At 44.6% G+C, this 27041-nt stretch overlaps 2 protein-coding genes and 1 long non-coding RNA gene across 7 annotated transcripts; 1 reads left to right on the forward strand and 2 right to left on the reverse strand.

Moving 5' to 3' along the window:
- On the reverse strand, nucleotides 1-12810 carry kcnv1 (potassium voltage-gated channel modifier subfamily V member 1). Of its 2 annotated transcripts, none has more exons than XM_088084834.1 (4): nucleotides 12362-12810; nucleotides 4892-5204; nucleotides 3408-4075; nucleotides 1-1356 (listed from the first exon to the last, which is right to left on the reverse strand). In XM_088084834.1, the coding sequence occupies exons 2-4, from the start codon at nucleotides 5197-5199 to the stop codon at nucleotides 839-841; spliced, it is 1494 nt and encodes a 497-aa protein (XP_087940960.1). In that variant the 5' UTR covers nucleotides 5200-5204; nucleotides 12362-12810; the 3' UTR covers nucleotides 1-838. The 2 variants fall into 2 exon arrangements, with proteins under 2 accessions (XP_087940960.1, XP_087940959.1); XM_088084833.1 differs by lacking the exon at nucleotides 12362-12810 and adding an exon at nucleotides 11609-12337.
- Nucleotides 7590-24721, forward strand: LOC148188359 (uncharacterized). The gene is made up of 3 exons (XR_015778040.1): nucleotides 7590-11759; nucleotides 24266-24391; nucleotides 24568-24721. It is a non-coding gene; the product is annotated as an uncharacterized LOC148188359 (long non-coding RNA).
- Nucleotides 12946-26576, reverse strand: LOC121945550 (NACHT, LRR and PYD domains-containing protein 1-like). Of its 4 annotated transcripts, none has more exons than XM_088084827.1 (17): nucleotides 26453-26576; nucleotides 25959-26087; nucleotides 24581-24822; nucleotides 21871-23722; nucleotides 21236-21409; nucleotides 20561-20734; nucleotides 19897-20070; nucleotides 18975-19148; nucleotides 18143-18361; nucleotides 17521-17561; nucleotides 17357-17412; nucleotides 17173-17219; nucleotides 16222-16439; nucleotides 15781-16046; nucleotides 15193-15309; nucleotides 14908-15049; nucleotides 12946-14686 (listed from the first exon to the last, which is right to left on the reverse strand). In XM_088084827.1, exons 2-17 carry the CDS (start codon nucleotides 26078-26080, stop codon nucleotides 14352-14354), a joined length of 4353 nt encoding a protein of 1450 aa, XP_087940953.1. In that variant the 5' UTR covers nucleotides 26081-26087; nucleotides 26453-26576; the 3' UTR covers nucleotides 12946-14351. The 4 variants fall into 4 exon arrangements, with proteins under 4 accessions (XP_087940953.1, XP_087940951.1, XP_087940952.1 ...); XM_088084825.1 differs by having other exon boundaries at nucleotides 25959-26276; nucleotides 26453-26523; XM_088084826.1 differs by lacking the exon at nucleotides 26453-26576 and having other exon boundaries at nucleotides 18143-18316; nucleotides 25959-26446.
- Between the last annotated feature and the right edge of the window lie 465 nt (nucleotides 26577-27041).

Below are 27041 nucleotides of genomic sequence, written 5' to 3' on the forward strand. Positions count from 1 at the left end.
CACACGGATGTCCTTTATTGCATGACTGAGTCACAGAGAGAAAACAGAAAGGAAACAAGAGCAGCGAAGTGACACAAAACCTGCCCGCCGCAGAGCAGAGATCACATGACGGAAAAAAAAAAGAAAATGACTTGAAAAAAGTGTGTAAAACATAATAATAATTCTGTAACATAATGTTTGATAAAAATGATGATAATTATAGATGTAGTTTAAATGGCTTTTTGAAAGACTTTTTTTTTTTTACAAGTGGCTCACAACCTTTTTTCCTGTGTTTTCAAAAGAAATGAAAACCATTTGTTCGGGGTTCAAAGAGTTAAATACCTGTGAAAAAATGTCAAAAATAAGTTAGTCCAGCTTTCAGAGGATGAACAAAGACAGAAACTCCTGCAGCTCCCAATGTTTGGTTCTAAAAACGTTTAAAAAAAAACGGTACGATGCAACCAATGAAATGTTTTAGTAACATTTTCAGCTGCAAATTTTCTTTTAGCTCCCAGAACATTTTTGTTCAAGTTCAGATGACATCCTCTATAAACATCAAAAAATGCTCAAATGTTTTTTATTTGTTTGTTTACATATCACATGACATCACATTTTCAGTAAAATGGTCCTTTAAACTGAGACCAGAGCTCCTCTAGACTGGGACCAGAGCTCCTCTAGACTGAGACCAGAGCTCCTCTAAACTTTGACCAGAGCTCCTCTAAACTGGGACCAGAGCTCCTCTAAACTGGGACCAGAGCTCCTCTAAACTGGGACTGGAGTGACTCTTGTGGGTTTTTTATTTGCAGTTGATCATGTCGACTGATCTGGACAGATCTGGATCAGTCCAAGCCTCCCAGTTCTACCACCACAGTTCTTCTCCTCCGCTGCTCCGGGTGCTCGCCCTCTCACGCCCGTGCAGCCTCAACATGTCCAGGACGCTGCGGGCGTAGGCGTCCCTCAGGTTCACGCCTCCTCCCTCGACCGCTCCCCCCACCGAGCCGCGGGCCAGCCTCTTCAGCATCTCACTGTGCCGTATCGCCGCCTCCTTCACCTTCAGGGTGAAGTAGCAGGCGGAGAACCGCTCGTTGATGATGGCGATGGGGAGTGCCAGGATCAGGATCCCGGACAGGATGCAGAGGAAGGCCAGCACCTTCCCCACTACCGTGTCAGGACGGATGTCGCCATAGCCGACCGTGGTCATAGAGGTGGTCGCCCACCACCAAGCGGCCGGCACGCTGGTGAAGGTGGTGCCGGGAAGGTCGTGTTCCAGGGTGAAGACCACCGTGGCAAAGATGGAGATGCCCACGCCGAGGAAGAGGAGCAGCAGGCCGACCTCCTCGTAGCACTGAGCGATGGTCAGACCCAGAGACTTGAGTCCTGGACACAAGCGAGGACACAAGAACATTTCAGTAACACATCATATTTAGTTCCCATTTCAGCGTTTTCCAGGGGACGCCGTCAGACAGCACGGCCTCTTAAGAACTCATGAAATGGAGCTTTAACGACGATCACGACGCCAAAATGATCCTTTTTTGTGCGAATAAAACACTGCTGGACTGCATCAGCTGAGAACACTGCTGGAAAGACCGCGTCACGGTGTCATTACACTGAAAATAACCAAACTGTCCTCCAAACAGCCAAAGTCTTCTGTTCATTTAGTCGTCGTTGTGAAGAGTGGTCGCTGTGAAAGTCGTCGTTGTGAAAGTCGTCACTGTGAGAGGCATCATTGTGAAAAATCGTCGTTGTGAAAGTTGTCATTGTGAAAGTCGTCACTGTGAGAGTCATCATTGTGAAGAGTCGTCGTTGTGAAAGTCGTCATTGTGAAGAGTCGTTCATCGTTGTGAAAGTCGTCATTGTAAGGAGTCGTCGTTGTGAAGAGTCGTCGCTGTGAAAGTCGTTGTTGTGAGAATCGTCACTGTGAGAGTCATCACTGTGAAAAATCGTCGTTGTGAAAGTCGTCGTGAAAGTCGTCGTTGTGAAGAGTCGTCACTGTGAGAGCTCAGAAAGTGCTGAAGACAAAGAGAGAAACCATCTCATCTGCCAACATTTAAGGAACCGAACACAGAAATTCAAATTATATCAGTTCAAAGAGGCCAGAAAGTTCATATGAAATACAAAAACTTTTCAACCTCTGAAACGGACAAACATTAAACATTAATCAGACACACCTGTCAGGTTAATGGATTATCTGGGAAAAGAAAAATTTAAAATAATCTGTGATCAGACTTTGAGATAAATGTGTTCACTAAGTCAGATCTGTGGAAAAAAGGAGCAAAAATAACAGCGCTGTGTTTAATGTTTTGTTCCGTGAACATTTGGCTTGTTAATAAAGACAGAGCGGATGCTGATGAGGCCGCCATGCCTCTCGCCCTCACGCCTCTTTCCTCCTTTTCCCCCTCTTCCCGCTCTGCGTGTTCTCTTCATTATTCATGCGTCGAGTTCAGGGATCATCATCCTCACCAAAATCGCTCAGATCAAAGCGCTCGCACGTCCCAGTTTGACACAAATATCATCACACGCTTCCTCTCCTCTCTCCTTCTCAAGGAATTTGCCAAAATACGAATGAATTTTTCTTCTTCTCTTGGTTTTCGTCCTCAGAAAACCTCCTGGCTGTAATCTCACAGCAGCAGCTTCTCACCGAGTATCATTTCATTTCGTTTTCTCTCTCTGGCTGCTCGCATCGTGTCCCTCAGAGCCGCCGACAGGCGGGAAAACGTGTGGAGGGAAACTGAATGGAGGTCGTCTCCCTGATCATGTGACCCAGAGCTAAGTTTTATCTGAGCTTTATGGCATTTTTAAATGAGACCCACGTCTTATTTTTGTTTACGCGCCGACGCACGTGAACACACAAAGTTTCATAAAAAGATCTGTAAAATTCTGCTCTTCTTCCTCTATGTTCTTACATGAATGCATATCTACAGAAGGACCGAAACCACCACAGCTGCCCGGATGAGCCGAACTCACCGCACAAACAAACCAGAGTTCGTTTTAAGCGAACGGGGTCGGTGAGAAAAAATTCACTTCATAATCTCCAAAAGAGGAAACTGGTCTGCCATCAAAAACAAAAACAACATGTCAACAAAAACACAAACAGAATCCACAACATCAGATCACCAGGCAGAGGCATCGCACTGAAACAACAACAACAACAACAACAACAACAACAACAACAACAACAACAACAACATTATCAACCACAGCAACAACTACCACAACAACATCAGCAACAACAAAATCAACATCAACAATGACTACAACAACAAAAATATTATCATCAACAATGACAACAACATCATCAACATCAACATCAACATCCAAAGTGCACGCGGGCTAAAAGCATCATGTAAACAGAGAGTAACGACACAAGTGGTACCTGCATGCACTGAACGCATGAAGACAAAAAGCACCTGAGGACATCACGTCTTTACCTGTCGAGTGTCGTCCGAGCTTCAGCATGCGCAGCGACCTGAGGAGTCGCAGGACCTGCACCACGCGGCCCATGTTCTCCAGCTCCGTGGACCCTCCGTGGAGGTTCTCCACCGCCAGCGTCACGTAAAACGGTAGGATGGCCAGCAGGTCAATGACGTTGGGGATGCTGCGGCTGAAGCGACACTTGTCCCTCACGCAGAGAAACCGGAGCGCCAGCTCGCCTGTGAACCACACCACGCACACGTACTCCAGGGCGTCGAACAGCAGCGGTGCGCCAATACCAACGCCGCTCACGCCAAAGTCCTCCCCCAAATCCAGCGAGATGAGCACCATGTTGATGACTGACACGACCACGAAGAAGATGGAGAGCGAGCCGAAGGTGCGAGCGGCACGCGATGACTCAGGTTTCTCCAGCAGGTCCCACAGGCGGCGGCGGAGACCCGGGCAGGCGGCGCCCACAAAGTCCTCGTCGCCGTCCTCAGGCTCAAACTCTCGCCGTACGTCAAGAGTCTCTTTCTGGTCCTTGCGGCGGTAGTAACGCTCGCGGCAGCAGGGGTCGATGCGTAGCTCGTCGATGCCCCAGTACTGGATCTCCTGCAGGAAGGAGATCTCGCACAGCTCCTCTCTGACGTGCAGGTGACCCGTCCGGTAAAAGTTCATCACGTACCTGCGAGCACAGAGAGGAAGCACGCTGTCAGATCCGCTCTGAAAAACAGGCCACACAGTAAGTCTGCAGCTTTTAGAGGTGTGCTCAGGTCACGATGCGAGTTACAGGAATACAGACTAACAGACTCGACCCGCTCTAACTCCTCACATAGCGCCACTCTGTCAGTGCTTTCAGTGTACGAGCGTGACGCCAAAAGCCACCTTCTGCGCCCAAGACGCAGCTGAACAGCGTCAAATGAGCACACGCTCGCACTTTATATTGTTCGCTGGCGGACGGCCAGATGGCACCGGCGTGTCCACGTGCAACTCACATAGAAGGTGTCGCTTGAGAACGCGGCTGGACAGACCCGGTCACACGCATGTTAAACGTTGAAGGACGGCGTCAGGTAGTAACGCTGCCGATAACCACTTAATGAAAAGAGCGGGGTGGCGTGTGACGACGTCCCAGAGTGCAGGAGTCCAGAGGTCACCTACTGTGTTGACGTGTGTTTTTCTGTGCCTCACCATGTGTGTCTTCTTTCTAATCCTAACCATTGTGACGCTCTGTGCTGCCGTTTTTACGGCAGTTTCAGTAACATGCTGATAAACCACGTTAATGACACGATGCTGTATGCATCGTAATCCTCAAAAATCACGCTGCAGCGCCCTCAAACGAACCGCCGCTTCTGGAGGTTTTTTAAATGGAAACCTGATTGGTCAGAGAAGTTAAAGTTGATTTTTGGAGAAACCGGGACGCGAACAGCCATGTTAATAACTCAAAGCGACGCACTTTGTTTGTTATTGCGTGTCTCAGGTGGGAGAACAGGGCGCCACCTACTGGAAGGTCCGCGAGTTCCGGTCAAAGAAGAACTCGTTCTCCAGGAAGTCGGCGTCATCGCAGAGCTCCAGCGCCGAGTCTCGACTGCAGCACGCCAGTTTCCCCAGTCGGGTCTCCGGGTAGGACGCCAGCTGCTCCTGCGACAGCATGAAGCGACTTCCCCCGACGTTGATGACAAGGAAGTCGAGCGTGTCTCTGATGCAGGACGCCACCGTCTCACTGAAGAATACGCTGGAGTCCAAAGACAGCGGGGAGACGCTACCGCTGTGCAGCTCCGCCCTCGCCACCGAACTGGAGGGGAGGCTCATGGCGGCTGGGGGGGGGGTCAAAACACACACAAGTTTATTGAAGCACAAGAAGCGACACTGCAGAGTGATGTTTCAGCACGAGGACGCAGACGAGCTGAAGCCTGACGCAGCCTCAGCGTCACGTGACCTCCCGAAAAACACGTCTTCTGACATCACGCCGCAGCTCTCATTTCAGCTTCAGGCGATGTTCCTCCATCGTTCCTCTTTGTGTGTTTCCGTAAAGATCTTTAGTAGAGTCATTCATTTTCTTCCCTCTCTGGATCATGTTACTATTGTGTCAGTTATTTAAAACGTCTTCTCATCTTTTTCTGTATTTAATATACAGTTATTGTTTTTGTTTTCTCGTTGTTCGATTACATTTCTGATAATGATGTTATACGACTGCTTTGAATGCAGCCTTTTAAAGCTGGTGTCCTGGCCGCAGCATCACGTGACCAATAAAAGACCAAAAAAAGGGTCTCCATTACAGTTTTGCCAAATATGGCTCTTTACAATTGCTTGCTCATTATCTTTTCCCCTGTGTTTCTCTCAAATTAAGCAAGAAATAAATAAAACTTTACAAGAAATTTATAAATAAGCAGTAAAAAATATAAGACAAAACAACAGAATAATATACAATAAAATAAAAAAGAATATAATAATAATCCCCTCAGCTGATTTTCAGGTCGTTTCTTTGCCACTGTCTGCTGTTTTTTCCAGCTCTTAAAAGGTTAAAAACAGATTCTCCTGCAGATTTCTTTATTTCTGAGCCACAAACAGAGAAACAAATAAATAACATTAAAAAAACAAAATAAACAACTAAAAAAGTCTTGAGTGTCATGGCGGCTAATATGAGAGATCCAGGGACGCTTTGAAGGAGCTCCCTCCAAAAAATCCTCACTTCACCTCCGTGAAATCAGCAGGAGAGAGGAGGAGGAGGAGAGAGAGGAGGAGGAGGAGGAGAGAGAGGAGGAGAGAGAGGAGGACGAGAGAGAGGAGGAGGAGGAGGAGAGAGGAGTAGGAGGCGGCTCAAAGACACAGCGGCTGTATGGGAGGTGCAGGGAGACGCAGCCTCTGGTCGTGTCCTACTTGCTGCAGATCTCTGGCTGCTGCAGTTTTTAATATTTTATTTGGCTTTCTTAATTAACAGACCTGCTGCTGATCATTCAGGCCCTTTACAGCTGAGCCTCCGTCACCTTCACTGACTGTCACCTTCACCTTCACTGACTGTCACCTTTACCTTCACTGACTGTCACCTTCACCGTCACTTACTGTCACCTTCACCTTCACTGACTGTCACCTTCACTGACTGTCACCTTCACCTTCACTGACTGTCACCTTCATCTTCACTGACTGTCACCTTCACCGTCACTTACTGTCACCTTCACCTTCACTGACTGTCACCTTCACTGACTGTCACCTTCACCTTCACTTACTGTCACCTTCACCTTCACTGACTGTCACCTTCACCTTCACTGACTGTCACCTTCACCTTCACTGACTGTCACCTTCACCGTCACTTACTGTCACCTTCACCTTCACTGACTGTCACCTTCACTGACTGTCACCTTCACCTTCACTTACTGTCACCTTCACCTTCACTGACTGTCACCTTCACCTTCACTGACTGTCACCTTCACCGTCACTTACTGTCACCTTCACCTTCACTGACTGTCACCTTCACTGACTGTCACCTTCACCTTCACTGACTGTCACCTTTACCTTCACTGACTGTCACCTTCACCGTCACTTACTGTCACCTTCACCTTCACTGACTGTCACCTTCACTGACTGTCACCTTCACCTTCACTGACTGTCACCTTCACCTTCACTGACTGTCACCTTCACCATCACTTACTGTCACCTTCACCTTCACTTACTGTCACCTTCACCTTCACTGACTGTCACCTTCACCTTCACTGGCTGTCACCTTCACCGTCACTCTCTCTCACCTTCACCTTCACTTTCTCTCACCTTCACCTTCACTTACTGTCACCTTCACCTTCACTGACTGTCACCTTCACTTACTGTCACCTTCACCTTCACTGACTGTCACCTTCACTGACTGTCACCTTCACCGTCACTTACTGTCACCTTCACCTTCACTCACTGTCACCTTCACTGACTGTCACCTTCACCTTCACTTACTGTCACCTTCACCTTCAGACTGTCACCTTCACCTTCACTTACTGTCACCTTCACCTTCACTGACTGTTACCTTCACTGACTGTCACCTTCACCATCACTTACTGTCACCTTCACCTTCACTTACTGTCACCTTCACCTTCACTGACTGTCACCTTCACCTTCACTTACTGTCACCTTCACCTTCACTGACTGTCACCTTCACCTTCACTTACTGTCACCTTCACCTTCACTGACTGTCACCTTCACCTTCACTCACTTTCACCTTCACTGACTGTCACCTTCACCGTCACTGACTGTCACCTTCACCTTCACTTACTGTCACCTTCACGGACTGTCACCTTCACCTTCACTGACTGTCACCTTCACTCACTGTCACCTTCACCGTCACTTACTGTCACCTTCACCTTCACTTACTGTCACCTTCACTTTCACTTACTGTCACCTTCACCTTCACTTACTGTCACCTTCACCTTCACTGACTGTCACCTTCACCTTCACTGACTGCCACCTTCACCTTCACTGACTGTCACCTTCACTGACTGTCACCTTCACCTTCACTTACTGTCACCTTCACCTTCACTGACTGTCACCTTCACTTACTGTCACCTTCACCTTCACTGACTGTCACCTTCACTGACTGTCACCTTCACTGACTGTCACCTTCACCGTCACTTACTGTCACCTTCAATCACTGTCACCTTCACTGTCACATTCACCTTCACTTACTGTCACCATCACCTTCACTGACTGTCACCTTCACCTTCACTTACTGTCACCTTCACCTTCACTTACTGTCACCATCACCTTCACTGACTGTCACCTTCACTTACTGTCACCTTCACCGTCACTTACTGTCACCTTCACCTTCACTGACTGTCACCTTCACTTACTGTCACCTTCACCGTCACTTACTGTCACCTTCACCTTCACTGACTGTCACCTTCACCTTCACTTACTGTCACCTTCACTGACTGTCACCTTCAGCTTCACTTACTGTCACCTTCACCTTCACCTTTACTGTCAGCTTCACGTTACTTACTGTCACCTTCACTGTCACCTTTACTTCCTGTCACCTTCACTGTCACCTTCACCTTTACTGTCAGCTTCACTTACTGTCACCTTCACTGTCACCTTCACCTTTACTGTCAGCTTCACTTACTGTCACCTTCACCTTTACTGTCAGCTTCACTTACTGTCACCTTCACCTTCACTGTGACCTCACTAACTCTTACTCTAGATTAATTCAAATCAATTTAAACAGCTTTATTAATCCCATAACAGGCAATAAGTTTAGAGCAGCATGTCAACAAAACAAAAAAATGGAACCTATTGCAAATAATTTTTGGAGCATGAAATCACACACACAAACACACACACACACACACACACACACACACACACACACACACAAAGTTCTCTCCTTCTTGTTCAGGTTTCTTGCTGTAAAAACCGTGTCGTGAATGTAGTTTTAAGATGTGAACTTGAGTTTAAAGGGTCAGTTTGACACCAAACAGAAGAGATGTGTTATGGAAAATGGTCTATTTTTTAGAGAAAAAACTGTTTAAAAATGATCTTTTAATGGTAAATGAGTGAATTCTCATCAGTAAAGCGTGATCTGTAAGTTGTCAAATATGGTCAAAATGAAATAGACAGTCTCAGGATAATTTAAGGAGAACACTACAAGTGATGAGCCATATTACATCAGAAAATATTAGTGCAATGTTGATCAGCCTAGACGCCGAAAAGGCATTCGATTCGGTGGGTTGGGAATATTTATATAGGGTACTTGCAAGGTTTGGCTTTAAAGATGGCTTCATTAAATGCATCAAAGCGCTATACTTCTCTCCAACAGCCAGGATCAGGGTCAATGGACACCTGTCACAAACTATCTATCTGAAAAGAGGAACACGCCAGGGCTGCCCCCTGAATCCGAGCTTGTTTGCCTTATTTATTGAACCCCTGGCTCAAGCTATTAGAGAGGACTCTGAGATAAAGGGGATCTCGATCAGAGGAGAAGAACATAAGACTTGTATGTTCGCAGATGATGTTCTGCTTTTTATTACAAGCCCTGACTCAAGTATTCCTAAATTGATGTCCCTGTTAAAAGTCTACAATTCATACTCTGGATATAAGTTAAATATTCAAAAAACTCAAACCCTCACATTTAACTATACACCCCATCCAGATACAAAAAAGGAATATAATTTTAAATGGGACTCTCCCACAATAAAATATTTAGGAATTAACCTCACAAAAGACTTGTCAAAACTTTTTGAAAACAACTACAGCCTCCTTAACAAAGAGATAAAATCTGACATCTCTCGATGGACTCTCCTCCCACGAGATATGAGTAATAGAATAGAAATAATCAAAATGAATGTGTTGCCACGGTTTCTTTATCTCTTTCAGTCATTGCCTCTGGAAGTACCCCAAAAACAGTTTGATGAGTGGAATGGGTGGATTTCAAGGTTCATCTGGAACAGTAGAAGACCCAGGGTACAGTTTAAGATACTGCAGCTGAAAAAAGAGAGGGGAGGGAGAGCTTCACCATGCCTACAGGATTGCTATTATGCCACACAATTGAAACTCTTAGTGTACTGGTGTGCCCCAAACTACGAATCTAAATGGAAATCCTTGGAAACTACACAGATAGATACTCCAATACAATCAATAATAGGAAATAAAAGTCAAGCTGAAAGACATTATAAGAGCTTGAATCAATGGACTCAGTTCACTCTTAAGCTGTGGTTCAAGGTATTGAGGAAGTTACAAATAGAGAAACAGGCAAGGGTCTTGAATTGGGTAGCGTTTGATCCAGAATTTGAACCTGCTAGGTTGGATGGGGTCTTCAAACAGTGGGTTGGGAGAGGTCTCACCTCTTTCTGTTCACTCACCTCAAACAGTGAATTTCAAAGTTAAGACTATTTCAGACACATTTGGATTGGTAAAGCAGGACTTCCATAGATACCTGCAAATCAGAGACTATTATATTAAAAAATTACAAATCAAAGAGGAAAACAAACACAACATAATTACTATATTTCATGACGCATACCAAAAAAAAGACAATAAAAAGTTGGTCTCAAAAATATATGGACGTATACAAGCCTCTAGAAATCACTCAACGATACCCATCAAACAAAAATGGGAGAGGGAGTCAGAAACACAAATTTCAGAGGAGACTTGGATGGAAATATGTGAGACTCAAGCAACCACTGCAAACTCGAGATCGCTGAGAGAGTTCGGCTGGAAGAATGTAGTGAGATTCTTTATCACTCCTAGAATAACTGCACTGCAAACGGGAACACAGAGCCGGGGCCTCTGTTGGTGAAAATGTGGAACCTCTATGGCTAATCATTTCCATGTCTTTTGGGCCTGCCCAAAAATCCAGTCATACTGGGGGGAGGTGGCTAATGAGATAAACAAAATAATGGGAGTGGAGTTAGACTACTCTTTTGTTACCTTATATCTAGGTAAAATACCTGAAACACTCCTACATAAGGATAAATACTTATTGAAGATACTTTTGGCAAGTAGTAGGAAAGCTATAACCCGGAAATGGTTGCAAGTTGACCCTCCAACATTGGCCCAGTGGCGTGGGATCGTGAAAGAGATCTACTGTATGGAGAGACTTACTTTTGTTTTAAGACTTGAGTTGGAGAAATGTACTGTCCGCTGGGAAAAATGGATTATGTATGCACTTTGTTTAGAATAGTACGACGTGATGTATGTAAAAATGTATTGAGATTTAAATGTAACACCCATGATAACCTCATGTTCTTTGTTTTTTATATTTCAAATAATAATAAAAAAAAAAGTTTAAAAAATATATATATATGGTCAAAATGACCTCATCAGGTGGAAAATAGTCAAAATGACAAATTCAGAGTCAAAAGCCCAGAATGACACCCAGAAATAATACAAGTCCTGTTTTTCTGCTCTGATGGCTGTGGGATCAAAAATGTCAGTTTGAATGGGTTTCAGTGGAGCATTTTTGGACCTGAACAGTCTGAATGTAACTATTTAGTTTCCACAGTGTATTTTAGACTTATTGTAGGAGCTGAGCTGCAAATTCACTGATTACACTCAAATACACAATCTGGACTACATTTAGGACACATGCATCAACACACACACAGTTATCACAACAGGAAGAAGTACAGAGACTAAAATGAGACAAACTGTCTCTAAAGGGTTAATGTTGCTTGCTCCTGACGTGTCTTGTTTTACTTCCTGTCTTTGTGTTGCTCTGGTCTGTGGACTCGGCCCTGATTAGTCTCACCCGTCCTCTGCTGTCCTCCTCTGGCTGCTGTCTTCAGTCTGTCTCCTCTGTGTCTGTCCTTTCTGTCCTCTGTGTCTGTTTTTGGATTTTGCCGTCTCCCTGTTGGATCAGTCTGCCTCTGCTGGACCTCCTGTGGACCAAACTTCTTCTGGTGAGTGAAGACTGTGACTTTAGTTTCTGTGTTTGTGTTTTGCATTTGGTTCCAGTTCAGTATTTCTGACACTGGAGAGATTTTCACCAAACTGCTCGTGTCTGCAGCAGAAAGAGGGGCAGACTTTTCAAATGACATTTTAGTGAGAAAAAAAAAGGCTGTGACAGAGACACAAAAAAACCTACAACAACCAGAATGCACTGCAGCATTTCATGCTTCTGCTGCACGGCGATTTATGCTGCACTGATGTGGAAAAAAAATCTACTTTGCATGTAGAATATTTTTCTTCACCTAAAAACATAGTGGCATCATAACACAATCCTGTCGTTTAAAGGGTTAAAACTCTGAAAAAATGAATATTTAATATTTATGATTAGTACTGATTGTTAAAAAAATTAGCTCAATGAAAGTAGAAAATCATATTAATGTATACGATTGTTTTAAGTTTGATTTTAAAAAGTGTCTTTTGTGTGTTAGAGTTATTACTCCTTAGAGTTATTACTCCTTAGAGTTATTACTCCTTAGCGTTATTACTCTTTAGAGTTATTACTCTTTAGAGTTATTACTCTGAGTCAGGAGGCGACAGAAACACAGCATCTTACCTCTCTAACGGAGGAGCAGCCGGCTCACACCACAACTCCACGTCCTCCTCCTCCTCTTCAATGCTCCCAGCACCGATCACATGATGACGCCATCGCAGAATAAAGTTTCAGCTTTGGTCAGATCCAGAAAATGAGCAGAGACAGAAAGACGGACAGACAGACAGATGGACAGAAAGACGGAGAGCAGGATGGAGGCAGCAGCTTCAGCAGCCTTGACTCTCTGCTGCTCTCTGAGCTTCACGCTGCAGCTTTAAAACAGAGCTGTGGAGCTATGACAGGTGATTAATGACACACACCAGGAGGAGGAGGAGGAGGAGGAGAGAGGAGGGGAGGAGAGAAAAGGAGAGAGGAGGAGAGGAAAGAGGAGGAGAGGAGAGAGGAGGGGAGGAGAGGAGGAGAGGAGGAGAGGAGAAGGAGAGGAGAGAGGAGGGGAGGAGAGGAGGAGAGGAGGAGAGGAGGAGAGGAGAAGGAGAGGAGAGAGGAGGAGGTCTGTAAGGGTCCCTGACACTCACAACTATTTCACTTCTATGTGGTGATACAGAAATGCACAAATATTATTCTGAATACAACAACAAAAATAATAATAACAATAATAATAATAATTTTATTTCTATAGAACCTTTAAAAACCAATGTTTGTGCTATGACAAATGAATAAAAGCCGAGGCAACAGTAACGCCCAGAGCTGATCAATCCATAGAAGTTAATCAATAATACAGAAAAAAAAGCCAAACAAGAGTTGAAGCAGAAACCAACAAACATGTTCGAAAAATACAATAACAAAATACAGCAGCAAACACATGACATTAATAATGATGATGATAATAATAAACTAGTTAAAAGATCAAATTAAAGGACAAACTAAAAGAAAAATTCAAACACAATGTGTAGAAATACTCTCTTACAGTCCTGTATTCAAAAAGTACAAAAGTATTACCTTTAAAATATACCAAAAGCACCAAAAGTAAAGTACTTACTGTGCAGAGTGTCCTATTTCAGAATAAGCAGATGACTAGATCACTATTATTGTTGTTGTTGTTGTTGTTGTTGTTGATGCCTTCATGTGTTTGTCACTTTAATGTTGCAGCTATAAAGATGGAGCTCATTTTGTTGACTTAATATTCTGGCAGGTAGATTAATCAATAATAACACATCCTCCGTTATAAGTGGTTTTATATGAATGTTCTTATTTTAGAAAAATCTCCACATTTAGATATTTAATCTTCCTGAACAGTTTGTCTGATTTTCACATCTGTCTGGGGTCCGTTTTACAAAGCAGGTTCAACAAACTCTGAGTGTAACCCTGAACTCTGAGTTGATCTACTCTGAGATAGGAAACTCTGAGTTTCCCTCATTTCAGGGTTAACAGACTCAGGGTTTTCACTAAACCTGCTTTGTGAAACGGACCTCTGATGCTGCAGCTGCTTCTCCTCTGTCCCTCAGTGAAATGCCTCCATCTGCTGGCTTAAACTAACAACTACAGCAGGCCTGTCTCCTCGGGCCCCTATCCTCTGGCCCGTGTCCTCGGGTCCCTGTCCTCGGGCCCCTGTCCTCGGGCCCTTCTCCCACAATGTTCCAACAATGTTACATGAGAACAAAGGAAGAACCTTTTCAAAGCAACCTTCAGAGCATGTTATTGAGGGCTGAGATAACATTTGCAATGAAAATATAATGAGACATATTAAGAAAATATATAAATATTAAAAAACTGTTGAATGTTGATTGAGAATGTAAGTTTCAGAAGAACGTTCTGGGAACTAAAAGAAAATGTTACTAAAACATTGCATTGGTTGCGTCGTACTGTTTTCAGAAAGTTTCAGCATCACTGCGAGCCAACACTGCGAGCTGAGGAGATGTTTACTGAGCTCTGTGACGCGTGCACCACCACGTCTGCATAACCACGCCCACTGCCACGTCCTGCATAACCACGCCCGCCCGAAACCCGAAACAACCATGATCATCGTCACCCTGCAAAGTTTCTCTGTTTGGCTTCAGCTGAAGCTGAGCGCTCTGGAGAAGCACGGATCCACCTCACGGAGAGCCGCCACCAGAGCCCAGCACGCTACGGCACCCTTTCTCCGCACCGTGTCGATGACGTCTCGTGCTTTTTCTGCTCGGGCTTTTATTCCGGTCAACTGCATCTCAGCGTCGTTTATCACGCGGCACTGAAGAAGTTTATCCAGAAGCTGGTTCAGAACCGGCTCAGACACTCCGTTAATAAACTGCATCCGAATTGAGAGCAGCCTCTCGTAAGCAGGGACACTGTCCTCTGATGGGACACTGTCCTCTGATGGGACGTCTGTCTGTGGCAGTTCCCCTCTTGGACCTGGAAAATAATCAGAAATCTCTTTTTTAACAACCTACGATCATACAAATTTATTTTCATTGTCCCCAGCACTTCCAGAAATGATCTTTTGCGAACCGAATGGAGCGATGACGTGCTGTAAATGTCACGTGGTCTGAAGAATGACGTGAGGTCGACACATATCTGCAGTATTCTGCTCTGTGACTTTGGGCTGAGGTGCTGCTGCAGAGCGTGAACTCTACCTGTCAGTAACACGTGACGTTTCCACACGTCTGACCGCTCCTGGTCCCGCACCATCAGAGTCACCGTCTTTGTGTTTTTATTCAGGAAAACTTCAAATGTTGGATGGAAGTTTGGTCCACACCTTGTCTGAAAAGCTTCGTGCTGAAATCAGAGGTACCGAGTCATTTCTGAGGGAAGAACGTCTATCTGGTACGTTTTTAACCTGAGCATCTACGTGCAGCTAAAACAGCGTATTTGATCGCTGAGTCTGAAAGCAGCAGGAGTGTGCGAGAGGCGGGACTGACCTCCGGCTGGATGATGAAGCCCTCGGGTTCACATTGGACGCTGTAACTCTGACCGAAGCTGAGGTGACAGTTGGAGGAGATCTTGATCTGCTCAGCAGCTCCCTGCTGGATGGCAACCTTCAGTGTAAGGACATTTTTATTAGTTTAGTTCATGCTTAGATAGTCCAGGAGATTTGATTAATACAGCACATTTAAAAACACTGTGCAGGAGTCTCCATGGTAACGTGGTGGACAGGTCTGTGTTGTCCTCAGAGAGCCGACAGACGGTGAAGTGGAGATTTTCTCAGTAGGCGGGTTTCCATCACAGATTTGCACAAAACTTAAGCAATATTTTCGAAATTTTGATAAAACACAGTGTGGGTATGACTGCGTTGTCGGAAGTCTCAGGGATGTCGGTGACAGAAATACAGGCTGAGAGAGACAAAAGAAACTAGAGGAGCAATCTCAAGATGGACAGGTGAGAGACTCAGTCTTAAATCAGGTCTTCAAGGTAAAACTAAAGCAGCAAAGTGTGAATCTCATGAGAACTGCTGTGGCTGAAAACATGAGTTTAGTCCGATGGTGAGCACACAGGACGGACAGCTTTACCTCGTGCACTGGGATGTTGTCCTGCAGCAGAAATATGTCCAGCACTCGTTGATCCTCGTACGGAGGTCGGAGGAAAAGCAGAACTTGGCCATTTATTGGGAGTGTGACGTTAAGAAACCTTTTAACAAAATCCCAGACCAGGCCGAAGGCAGAGAGGTTTGGGACCTTCACGGCCACGTGAGTGTCTGTGATCTCCAGGGGCTCCAAGACGCTCGTCCCGTCATCGGTGACGTGGACGACCGACAACAGGCCGTCAACCAGCAACGCTGCCGAAGAAAAAAGTGCTGTTAAACTCTGGTTTTCCTGCCAACAGGCTCATCATTTCTCACCACCGGAGCTCTAAGTTAAAACGTTAAAATTCATCTTTAGTCATGAACTCTGGAGCCTCCCAGCATGCACCGGTCCACCTGCATCCTGTCTGTGGACTCAGCTTGTCTTTACCGTCCTTTGTCTCGCAGTGTGGGAGGTGCAGCTGACAGACGGCAGCGTCCTCTGAACACTTGATTTCAAACAGCGGCCCCGCAGGCGTCTTCCCCGCCGGCCGGAGGACGCGCTCATCCCACTGGACGGCCCTGTACAGCAGCTCCGCCTCCTGAGTCATAACAAACACCAGTCCGGTCAGATCACACCGGAACACACCTGGACCGGGACACCTGAACCTGCCGCACACACAAGACTCCACTCAGCACAACCAGCATTCATCAGCCCGTTAGTCTCAGGTCCATCCATACGGTCGGCCTCCTGTCCAAATGTCCCCGAGACACCGTCACAGTTTGTCTGTCCACAAGTTAATGTGGACCAAATCTGATTTTTTTGCCCTCATGGGAAACAGATCTGTCAGATCTGGGCTTCTTTCCTTTGTGATCCTAAAGCCGACACATGATCCGATCTCCGACCACGAGGCTGCTCGTCGTCCTGTAACTCAGGAGTCTGTTTCACTCACAGCAAAAACTTTTCTGCCTCATGCTTTCTAAGATTTTAGGGAATATTGAGGATTTTAGGACATTTCTAGGATTTTAGGATGTTTCTAGTGTTTTCAAACATTTCTAGGACTCTAGGACATTTCTTGGACTTTGAGCATTTCTTGGATTTTAGGACGTTTCTAAGATTTCTAGGACATCAGGGTCTTAGCTAGGACCTCTGTCAGGGGGGTGTGGGGGTCTATTTTGATGCTGTTTTATGCACTCTGGCCCCTTATGGATACTAAAAGAACAAAAACAATTCACAGTCTTAATCACTTTAATTTAACTGTGTTAGAAAATGGTTGGGGGACCACCAGGGGCCCTTTTTAGGGGCCACATTTGGCATTTAGCATCAGCGCTTGTTGAGAATCACAGCTTGATTGAACCATTAGAGGAGCTGAAACAGCATTTGGTCATTTTTCAGGATTACCTGTATGAAGATTCGGCCGTGTATTCGGGTGAGAAGGATAACAGAGCCTGAAATTAAGAAAGACACAAAGTCGGTTATTTCAAAACAATCCAATAAACAGAAGCCACAACTTTAACCCTCTGTTTGCTGGGTACCAAATTATTCATTGGAGAAACTTCCCCCTGTAGTCCGGCCGTTGTCTCACCTGTCTGTCGTCCTCATGGAGATTTGTCTTCACGTTGGCTTTGACGTCAGAGTCACCTGAGAACAAGTGAAACAAAAACGAGGAAAGTTGACTGAGGGGGAGAAACTGTATCCATCAGCTATGATATCCAGCAGCTTGATGACTGCTGATGTTTCAGGACTCACATGTCTGGGGTTTCTTGGCTGTCAACACTTTGCCGTCGATCCTGGAGGAATAAACACAGTCATGGATCAGGTTTCTAATGTAACATTTCACATCGCTTCACATCTTCACCACAAAGACCACAGCTGACAGTCGTGATCCCCGTCTGACCTGGAGGAAATAACTCAAAACCAGGATTAACCCTTCGCAGATGTTTCCCTCCACAAATCAGTCAGACTGCAGATGCGGTCTGTGTCCATGCCTGTCCAGGCTTGTCACCACAAAACGAAGACAACAAACAATTGCGGTGTGTTTTTTTTTACAGGAAACAAATGAACACCAAAAATTTTGAAAGAAAACAAAAGCCAAAATGTTTTCTTTAAAAGATGGCAAAAATGTCATTTCTGTTCAAGTTCAAGAAATCTTTATTGGGCAAATTCTTGTGCAGCCAGCAGAAGTACCTTGGTGCATACAATACACAAGATGTATTGTATGCACCAATGGAAAAGCAGCTAAAGAGTCATGAGGACAAAGTGCAGTCGGTGTGTAAAGCCCTGATTGGTTGCTCCTAACGAGGTGGAGCATTAACGTCCAGAAGTTTATTACAGTCCTGCAGCAGCAGCTCAGCATCAGCCTCCAACTGACCTCAGAGTCTTCAGTCTGCTGTTCGGACTCTGCAGGAAACCACACAGCTGCTTCACTGCTGAAGGCTGCAGGTAGTTATCACTCAGGTCCAGCTCGGTCAGGTGAGACGGGTTGGACTTCAGCGCCGAGGACAGAGAGGAACAGCTGTCCTCTGACAAACTGCAGCCCCTCAGTCTGAGTGAAGGATGCAGATCAAGGATGAAACTGAACTGAAATTTACTTCAAAACATGTAAAAAAGAAAAGAAATGAAAGAATGAACAGATAAACAAACTACAGACATATCCAAATAGGAGTAGGAAGATGTGCAAACTTAATAAATCCTACATTGGCTAACGTTACCTATCAGTCACAATAATGTTTTAAGGATGTTTATCATTTCTAATAATGTTCCCGTGAGGTTAAATGCTGACTAAGGTGTAACATTTGAACTGCAACATTGAGGATGTTTTGGTGATGTCGACAGGTGACAGATCAGAGAACGTTCTTTTACAAAATGTTCCCACAATGTTACATGAGAACAAAGGAAGAACATTTCAAAGCAACATTCAGAACATGTTTTTGAGGACTGAGATTAGACAACATTTTTACTGAACATGTAATGTGATATGTTAACAATAAAAAAATACCATTTTAAAAATGTTTTGACGTTTATAGAGAATGTTAGCTGAACTTTAAGAAGAACGTTCTGGGAACCAAAAGAAGAGTCAAAAAGCTGAAAACATAACTAAAACATTGCATTAGTTGCATTGCACCACTCAGAACGTTTTCAGAACAAAACATTGCGAGCTGGGTAACATACAAGAAGTTGTGAAAGAGAGTCGGTGTACTGACCTCAGAGTCTTCAGTCTGCAGTTCGGACTCTGCAGGAGACCACACAGCTGCTTCAGTCCTGAACCCTGCAGGTAGTTATTACTCAGGTCCAGCTCGGTCAGGTGAGACGGGTTGGACTTCAGCGCAGTGGACAGAGAGTTGAGTCTCATCTCTAACAAACTGCAGCCCCTCAGTCTGAGCAAAGGATACAGGATGAAGAATTCAACTGAAGTGAAATTTATTTCAAACAGAAAAAAAAGGAGGAGTGGGAACAAGTGTAAACTTATTAAGGTAACTAAGTTAAGTTAAGTTAACTCTTCTCGATCAGTCATTGAAAAATAATTCACCCACTTCCATTTATATATAGACTGACATCTCCTAAAATATATATATATATATATATATATATATATATATATATATATATATATGAACTATAAACTATATCTGACCATAGATAAACTATAAAGAGCAAGCAGATGTTGGTGTTGGATGTGTTCTGAAAAACTACAGTCAAGAATGCCGAGCGTTGAGGACGTGGTTCTGCAGGACATCTGATGACAGATGTGTGCTCATAAAAAATAAAAAAATGATCACCGTCTGTCTCCAATAACAGAAAAGCATAAATATGTTGAGGTCATTTCTATACATGAGAAATATCATCGATTTATTCCCACAGGTGTGCTGATGGTGAGACCAGCAGCCTTCCTGAAACTTCTGGACTGTAAGAGCGTCTGAGCTGCAGTCTTCCAGACTGCTGAGCCTCAACGGCAAACTAACGGACCCAGAAATGTGCAACCTACAAACCTGCTCCTAAAATCAAAGAACAATTCGTTTTAATGACAGTTTTTACTGCAGTTCTTTGGGTCTCCAGGCAGCCGGCGAATAGTCCTTGAATGTTACGTATTTCAGACATTTGAGCAGATAGAGTCGGTGAACTGACCTCAGAGTCTTCAGTCTGCAGTTCGGACTCTGCAGGAAACCACATAGCTGCTTCACTGCTGCATGCTTCAGGGAGTTTTCACTCAGGTCCAGCTCGGTCAAGTGAGACGGGTTGGCCTTCAGAGCCGAGGACAGAGAGGCACAGATGGTCTCTGATAGACTGCAGCGCCTCAGTCTGAGTGAAGAATAAAGGTCAAAGATAAAGACCAACCATCCGGGTCATGAGCTCCACAGTCAGCCTACATTTTGGCAAAGAAAAACAGCACGGTCATTTCACAGGGGTCCCTTGGCCTCTGAATCCCAGGTGTGTGAATATATATATATATATATATATATATATATATATATATATATATATATATATATATAATATATAGTCCCATGATTCTTTTTTTTTTAATGTCATTTTGTTCTTCATTTTGACAGTTTATTAAGAATTGCTTCAGCTTATTAATATGAACTTCAGAATTGTTTAGTTCAAATGCAGAATAATGGAATTGAAATGATGTGATTAAGAAATACAATTATTGCGATTAACTATTAAAATTCTGCGATTAATAACAAGTTTTAAAAAATAATGGTTTGACAGCCCTAATTTGTGCGTAAATTGAGGGTTGAGTTGCTAATAAAGCAGAATCTACAGCAGGGAGAGTCGGTGAACTGACCTCAGAGTCTTCAGTCTGCAGTTTGAACTCTGCAGAAAACCACACAGCTGCTTCAGACCTGTACCCTGCAGGTAGTTATCACTCAGTTCCAGCTCTGTCAGGTGAGATGGGTTAGACTTCAACGCCGAGAACAGAGAGGCACAGCCGGTCTCTGACAGCCTGCAGCCCCTCAGTCTGAGCAAAGAATGAAGATAAAACCACTTTGATTAGAAGTCAAATCAAGTCAATTTTATTTATAAAGCCCATTATCACAAAACACGGTTTGCCTCAGAGGGCTTTACAGCATACGACGTCCTTCTGCCCAGATCTGCTCAGGTTTTAAATGTGTAGCGAAACATGACTGTGTCGTCATCAATAAGCTTCTGCCTACAGTGAGTGGAGTGACGTTTTCATTCTGTTATGGTTGCATCATCACATGATAAAAAGACATTTATAATCCATCATCACATCCTCAACAACCTCACTCGTGCTTTTACACACTGTGCAGCCTCATCAGTCCTGACATCTTTTAGGCCGATGGTTGACACTTGGCCATTTGGACAGACAGAACATTTCTGACAAGACTGACATTTATCTCAGGCAAATTCTGATAATTTATCAACCAAAATCCTCAGATTGAATTTATTGTATACAAGGAAAAAAAAAGGTCCATAATCTCCAGTCGGTGGAACTGACCTCAGTGTTTCCAGTTTACAGTTTGAGCTCTCCAGTCCAGCAGACAGCAGCTTCACCTCCGAATCCAGCAGCTTGTTGTTACTCAGGTCCAGCTGTCTCAGATGGGACGGGCTGGACTTCAGAGCCGAGGCCACAACTTCACAGTGAGTCTCTGAGAGTTTGCAGCCCGTCAGTCTGTCGTAACACATTTCAAACAAAATATGAAACACAGTGTGCATTTGACGGCAAAATAGTTTGACACTTCCTGTTTTTGGTAACATTTGCTTTTGAGTTGTGACATTGAAGTCATCCACAGCCCAATTGGGTGGTGGACTGTGGGCTGTACCTGGCAGCTGAGGGCTGTACCTGTCTGTACCTGGCAGCTGAGGGCTGTACCTGTCTGTACCTGTCTGTACCTGGCAGCTGAGGGCTGTACCCTGCAGGTGAAGGCTTAGTCTGACTGACACAATAACTCCACTTTTTCTGCCATCACATTAATGTACTGACTGTTCAACACACAGCAAATAGTGGTTTGCTACTACATCAGTGTTCTGTGTGTCACATGCAGAACCTTCAAGAATAATAAAAATAAATTTCAGCATATATTTGAAGAACTAAGCTACGTTGCTTTGAAAGTTGATCAGATCTGGGCTTACACGGCCTTCCTGCAGTTCCTAACAGCTGGAATCAGTTTCAGTCGTCCGTGGTCTGAGGTGTTGTACTTCTTTAGGTCCAGCTCATCCAGAACCTCCTCCGACATCTGCAGCATGTAGGCCAGAGCCGAGCAGTGGACCACCGACAGCTCCCTCTCCGATCGACTCTCCGACAGCAGGAATTCTTGGATCTCCTGATGGACCAAGTGGTCGTTCATCTCCAGCAGACAGTGGAAGATGTTAATGCTTCTGTCAGGAGAGATCTCGTACACGTTCATCTTGTTCAGGTTGCTGATGGCTCTCTGGATGACTTCTGGGCTGCTGTCAGTGCAACCCAGCAGGCCTCCTAACAGTCTCTGGTTGGACTCCAGAGCGAGGCCATGGAGGAAGCGAACAAACAGGTCCAGGTGGCCATTCTTACTTTGGAGGGATTTTTCCATGACTCTCTTCAGGAACTTGTCCAAGGAGGGGTAATTAGGACCACTGCCGTCAGTGCTGTCATTGTTCATGGCACTCCTAAAAAAATCACTTAGGGATCGGTGACTATTCCAGTCATTCCCCAGGAAGTCCTTCAGGACCTCTGTCCTCCTGTTAGTGTAACAGTGGAACATGTAGACTGCAGCCAGAAACTCCTGAACGCTCAGATGGACGAAGCAGTAGACGGTTTTCTGGAAGATCACACTCTCTCTTCTGAAGATCTCGGTACAAACTCCTGAGTACACCGAGGCCTCTGTGACATCCAGACCACATCGCTCCAGGTCTTCTTGGTAGAACATGATGTTTCCCTTCAACAGCTGTTCAAACGCCAGCCTCCCCAGCTTCAGCAGAACTTTTCCGTCAGCCTCCGTCAGCTCCTGTGGACTCATCTCATCATACTTGTGCTTCTTCCTCTTTGTCTGAACCAGCAGGAAGTGTGAGTACAGGTCGGTCAGGGTCTTGGGCAGCTCTCCTCTCTGCTCTGTGGTCAACATGTGGTCCAGAACTGTAGCCGTGATCCAGCAGAAGACTGGGATCAGACACATGATGTGGAGGCTCCTGGATGTCTTGATGTGTGAGATGATTCTGCTGGACAGCTCTTCATCGCCGACTCTCCTCCTGAAGTACTCCTCCTTCTGGGCGTCGGTGAAGCCTCGTACTTCTGTTACCCTGTCAACATGTGCAGGAGGGATCTGATTGGCTGCCGCGGGTCGGGAAGTGATCCAGACAAGAGCCGAGGGCAGCAGATTCCCCTCGATGAGGTTTGTCAGCAGCAGGTTGACTGATGACGTCTGTGTGACATCAGATACGACCTCATTGTTGTTGAAATCCAGAGAAAGTCTGCTTTCGTCCAGGCCGTCAAAGATGAACAAAACGTTACAGACGGCGAGCTCCTCTGCTGTGACCTTCTGTAATGTTGGATGGAAAACATGGAGCAGCGTGAGGAGACTGAGCCGCTCATCTCTGATCAAGTTCAGCTCCCTGAACGAAAGCAGAACCACCAGACTGACATCCTGGTTCTCCAAACCCTCGGCCCAGTCCAGAGTGAACTTCTGCACCGTGAAGGTTTTTCCGACGCCAGCGACACCGATCGTCACAACAACTCTGATGTGTTTCTGTTGGTCAGGTAAGGCTTTAAAGACATCCTGACACTTGATCGAAGTGTCATGGAGGGTCTTCTTCTTGGACGATGTCTCCAGGTGCCAAACCTCATGCTGGTTGTTGACGTCTTCGCTCCTTCCCTCTGTGATGTAGAGCTCAGTGTAGATCCTTTTCAGGAGAGTCTCACTTCCTCTTTCATCAGTTCCTTCAGTCACACGTTCACATCTCTTCCTCAGACTGACCTTATGTTCGTCTGAAACCTCCTGCAGAACAACATCTGCCCACAGAGAAGCATGAGAGTCAGACTTTAGAAAATCAATCAACAAAAACATAATAATAAAATATAATAGTAATGATAATAATAACTCACAATTATAATAATCATAATCATAATCGTAATTTCTAACTCAAAGACACTTTACATGAATGCAACAACAAAACAAATACAAATTCAAAATAGAGAATACAAAATACTAAAAGACATGTAACACCCGCCAACGTAATAAACCACAGACGTGATCACAGCTGCCTCCTGCAAACATAATACGAAATTTCCTGCAAATGTAAGAACTATTACAGCCTCTGGCTTCTTGACCTCTCCTGAGACAATTCATCTGGATTTTATGCAGTTTTGTATTGTGTGCTACTAAACTAAATTGATTAAAATTAAATTAAATCAATCTCAACTAAATTTGATTCAATTCGATTCTATTCGATTCAACTAAACTAAACTAAACTAAACTAGACTAGACTTGACTTGAGCTAGAAACAGGATTTATTCCCAAAAAAAGAAACTTAATCAAGTGTCGGCTGCCAACAGGAAGTGTCTGCTGCCAACAGGAAGTGTCTGCTGCCAACAGGAAGTGTCTGCTGCCAACAGGAAGTGTCTGCTGCCAACAGGAAGTGTCTGCTGCCAGGGTGCCTGGTGGATCAGTGGAAAGAGCACGTATGTATAATGGCTGTGTCCTCGCTGCAGCGGCCGTGGGTTCGACTCCGGCCTCAGCCCTTTGCTGTATGTCACCTCCCCCCAGACACTCTCCCCCATCACGTGCTGTTCTATCAATTAAATGCAAAAATGCCCCAAAAATCTTTTTAAAAAAAGGAAGTGTCTGCGGCCAACAGGAAGCAGACTTACGAGGTCCAGGGCCGGTGTGAGCGGTGGTCTGCAGTCCAGCTCCTGGTCTGGCTCTTTCCTCACACTGGGGACAGAAGGAGTCTCCTGATGGGGCAGACTGGTCCCAGTATGAGGGGACGCACTGTCTGCAGAGCCGATGTCCACAGCCTGCAGAGACCGGATCCCTCGAGACATCCTGACACAGAGCGCAGGAGGAGGACAGCTGCTCCTCCTCAGACACATCACAGCTCCTCCTCTCCTGTCTGTGGAGGTGAACACAGTTTTTTCTGTCAGAGCTGTCGGCCTTAAAATCACGCTGCCTTTAACCCCTGAGGGACTGTTTGTTATTAACCCTTAGGGACCATTTCTGGCCAATTTTTGGGTCTTTTTTGTAAAGTTGCTCACCGCCTGCTTTTCATGTTTTCGAGAGAAATCCAGCCAGTTTGGTATGGTTTTAAGTGTTCAAACAGACCTAAAAACTGTTTGGAAATGCAAAAATGATGGAGCTGTTGACGTGTTGTAAAAAGATGCAATTACTTTTGATTAACAATTGAAATTCAGTGATTCAGAAGCCCTAGTTTTCATGCAAAAATATTTCATAAATATTTTATTCAACACATAACACACAAGTTTTTTCTGCATTGATTTCTTTAAATACCTAAAGACATTTTCTTGATTGTACTTCCATATTTTTACCTAATTCATTGTAGGATTTGTATTGGCAACAGAGTATTTTTACAGTGTGGTAGTAGTATGAGGTGAGTTCAGAAAGTAACGCTACCAGCTCAACTGTGAGCAGAGATTTTTTTTGTTTTTTTTTTTCCAAACTTGTTAAACTCGAGTGCACACATTTTTGTATGAGTCTTCTTAAGATTAATTTTAAAAAATTGTTATTTTCAGGAATTTCAGTCCTGCAGCAAAATTCAACGTGGCTACAGTTTCTGCTGATGCAGCAAATGTTTTTTCATGGCTGGGATTTTTTTTATGTTTTCGTTTATTAAACAGTTTCACTACTGCACAAGTCTTTTTTCTTCCTCTCTCTCTCTTGGTTTCTCAGAGTCACTTTGCACACGGCACCACACCTCATACCCTTATATGGTGTGTCAGCAGGTGACCTGTGACCAGTGGGACTCACCGCTGACCACACCTGGGTAACTACCGAGTACGATGGTTAATAATTAATAATATCGACTGCGGCCTCTGGAGTTGACTTCTCTTATTGTTTTCAGAAAATTAAAGAGAAATGTAAGAGACTGTTGCTGCATGAGGCGCGGCGTCTTAAAACGAGGGAAAGCTCGCGGCGGTCAGTGTGAGCTGCTGCCTGTCACAGAGGATCAGTGTGATCAGACAGCAGGACAGAGTTCGGGTTAGACTGATTCGAGGAAAAAACGTGTCTCACTGTGTGTCTGAGGCTCCGGGACTGACGTCTGCAGGTCTGTCATGTGACCGCACACTCCTCACAGGGGGACAGGGGGACACTGAAGACGCTGGTCTGTGCTTGTCTTCCTCTGATTCACTCATCCTACAGCTACACACACACACACACACACACACACACACACACACACACACACACTGAAGTGTATTTGACATGAATCAAACGGTGAATATTCTGTGGTCATCAGTAAGATGAAGTGCGGCTGCACCGACTCAGCCTGACGGGTCAGAGTTCAGACTGTGGCTCTGTGTTGGTGCCAGTGTGTCACATAACGAGGAGCTGTGATGAGTCAGGAAACAGGAAACATGTGAAGACGACACCTTTGACTCCAGCACGCCAGTTTCATTTAATGTTCTAATGACAACAGATTAAACACTTCTTCTGAAGAACAACAAAAAAAGCACATTACTCAACAATATTTAGAGAAATTGTCATTTGCAGGTATGAACACTCACCCTGTTTCCTGCTCTGCCGACTGTAAAATGGAGTGTGGTCAGACCGACTTCCTACTTTGACCTCACGTTTCACTCTCTGAGAGCAGCTCCTCTCTACACGTCACCACCAGCTTTACAGACACACACCGAGCACACGGGGCATTGTTTTGTTGTTTCTGTGAGGGTCTAAACGCAGAGGGATGTCGTCTGCTGTGAAGCCCTCTGAGGCAGATTGTTGTTTGTGATAATAGGCTTTATAAATTAGATTGACTTGAAAAGTTAATCATTTTGTTCTATCAAAGTTATATAAAACTTACAAACGTATAAAACAAAGAAAGCCCTTAGTAATGACTTGCATTATATATATTGTGCATGTTTATAAAGTAGCCTAGTTTACTTTTTTCTTTCTTCCATGAAATGTTATTGTATCTAGTAAAATAAAAGTGTATAATTTTCTGTCATGAAGTGTAAAACTTAACTGCTGCACAGTTTCTGTCTTTATGTGTCCATATGTGTGTTTTTATGTACAGTCTGTGGGAACACCACAGGGGGCGCTGACGCAGCGGTGACGTATTGGATCCACATTTTTACAACTCGAAGAAGGGTGACG

The sequence above is a fragment of the Plectropomus leopardus genome, chromosome 11, assembly GCF_026936395.1.
Source record: "Plectropomus leopardus strain MGB_pleo_1.0 chromosome 11, ASM2693639v1, whole genome shotgun sequence".
Taxonomy (NCBI): domain Eukaryota; kingdom Metazoa; phylum Chordata; class Actinopteri; order Perciformes; family Serranidae; genus Plectropomus; species Plectropomus leopardus.

Coding starts and splice junctions, on each gene's coding strand:
- kcnv1 (XM_088084833.1), bottom strand. CDS start 11,897: ATGTCATTTGAAAAGTCTGCCCCTCTTTCTGCTGCAGACACGAGCAGT. Junction 4,076..4,891: donor CGGAACTCGCGGACCTTCCA/GTAGGTGGCGCC, acceptor CTGTGCTCGCAG/GTACGTGATGAACTTTTACC. Junction 1,357..3,407: donor GCTCGGACGACACTCGACAG/GTAAAGACGTGA, acceptor GCTTGTGTCCAG/GACTCAAGTCTCTGGGTCTG.
- LOC121945550 (XM_088084825.1), bottom strand. CDS start 26,152: ATGTCAAATACACTTCAGTGTGTGTGTGTGTGTGTGTGTGTGTGTGTG. Junction 18,362..18,974: donor TGCAGACTGAAGACTCTGAG/GTCAGTACACCG, acceptor CATGTTTTGAAG/TAAATTTCAGTTCAGTTTCA. Junction 14,687..14,907: donor ACGTCACGTGTTACTGACAG/GTAGAGTTCACG, acceptor ATTATTTTCCAG/GTCCAAGAGGGGAACTGCCA.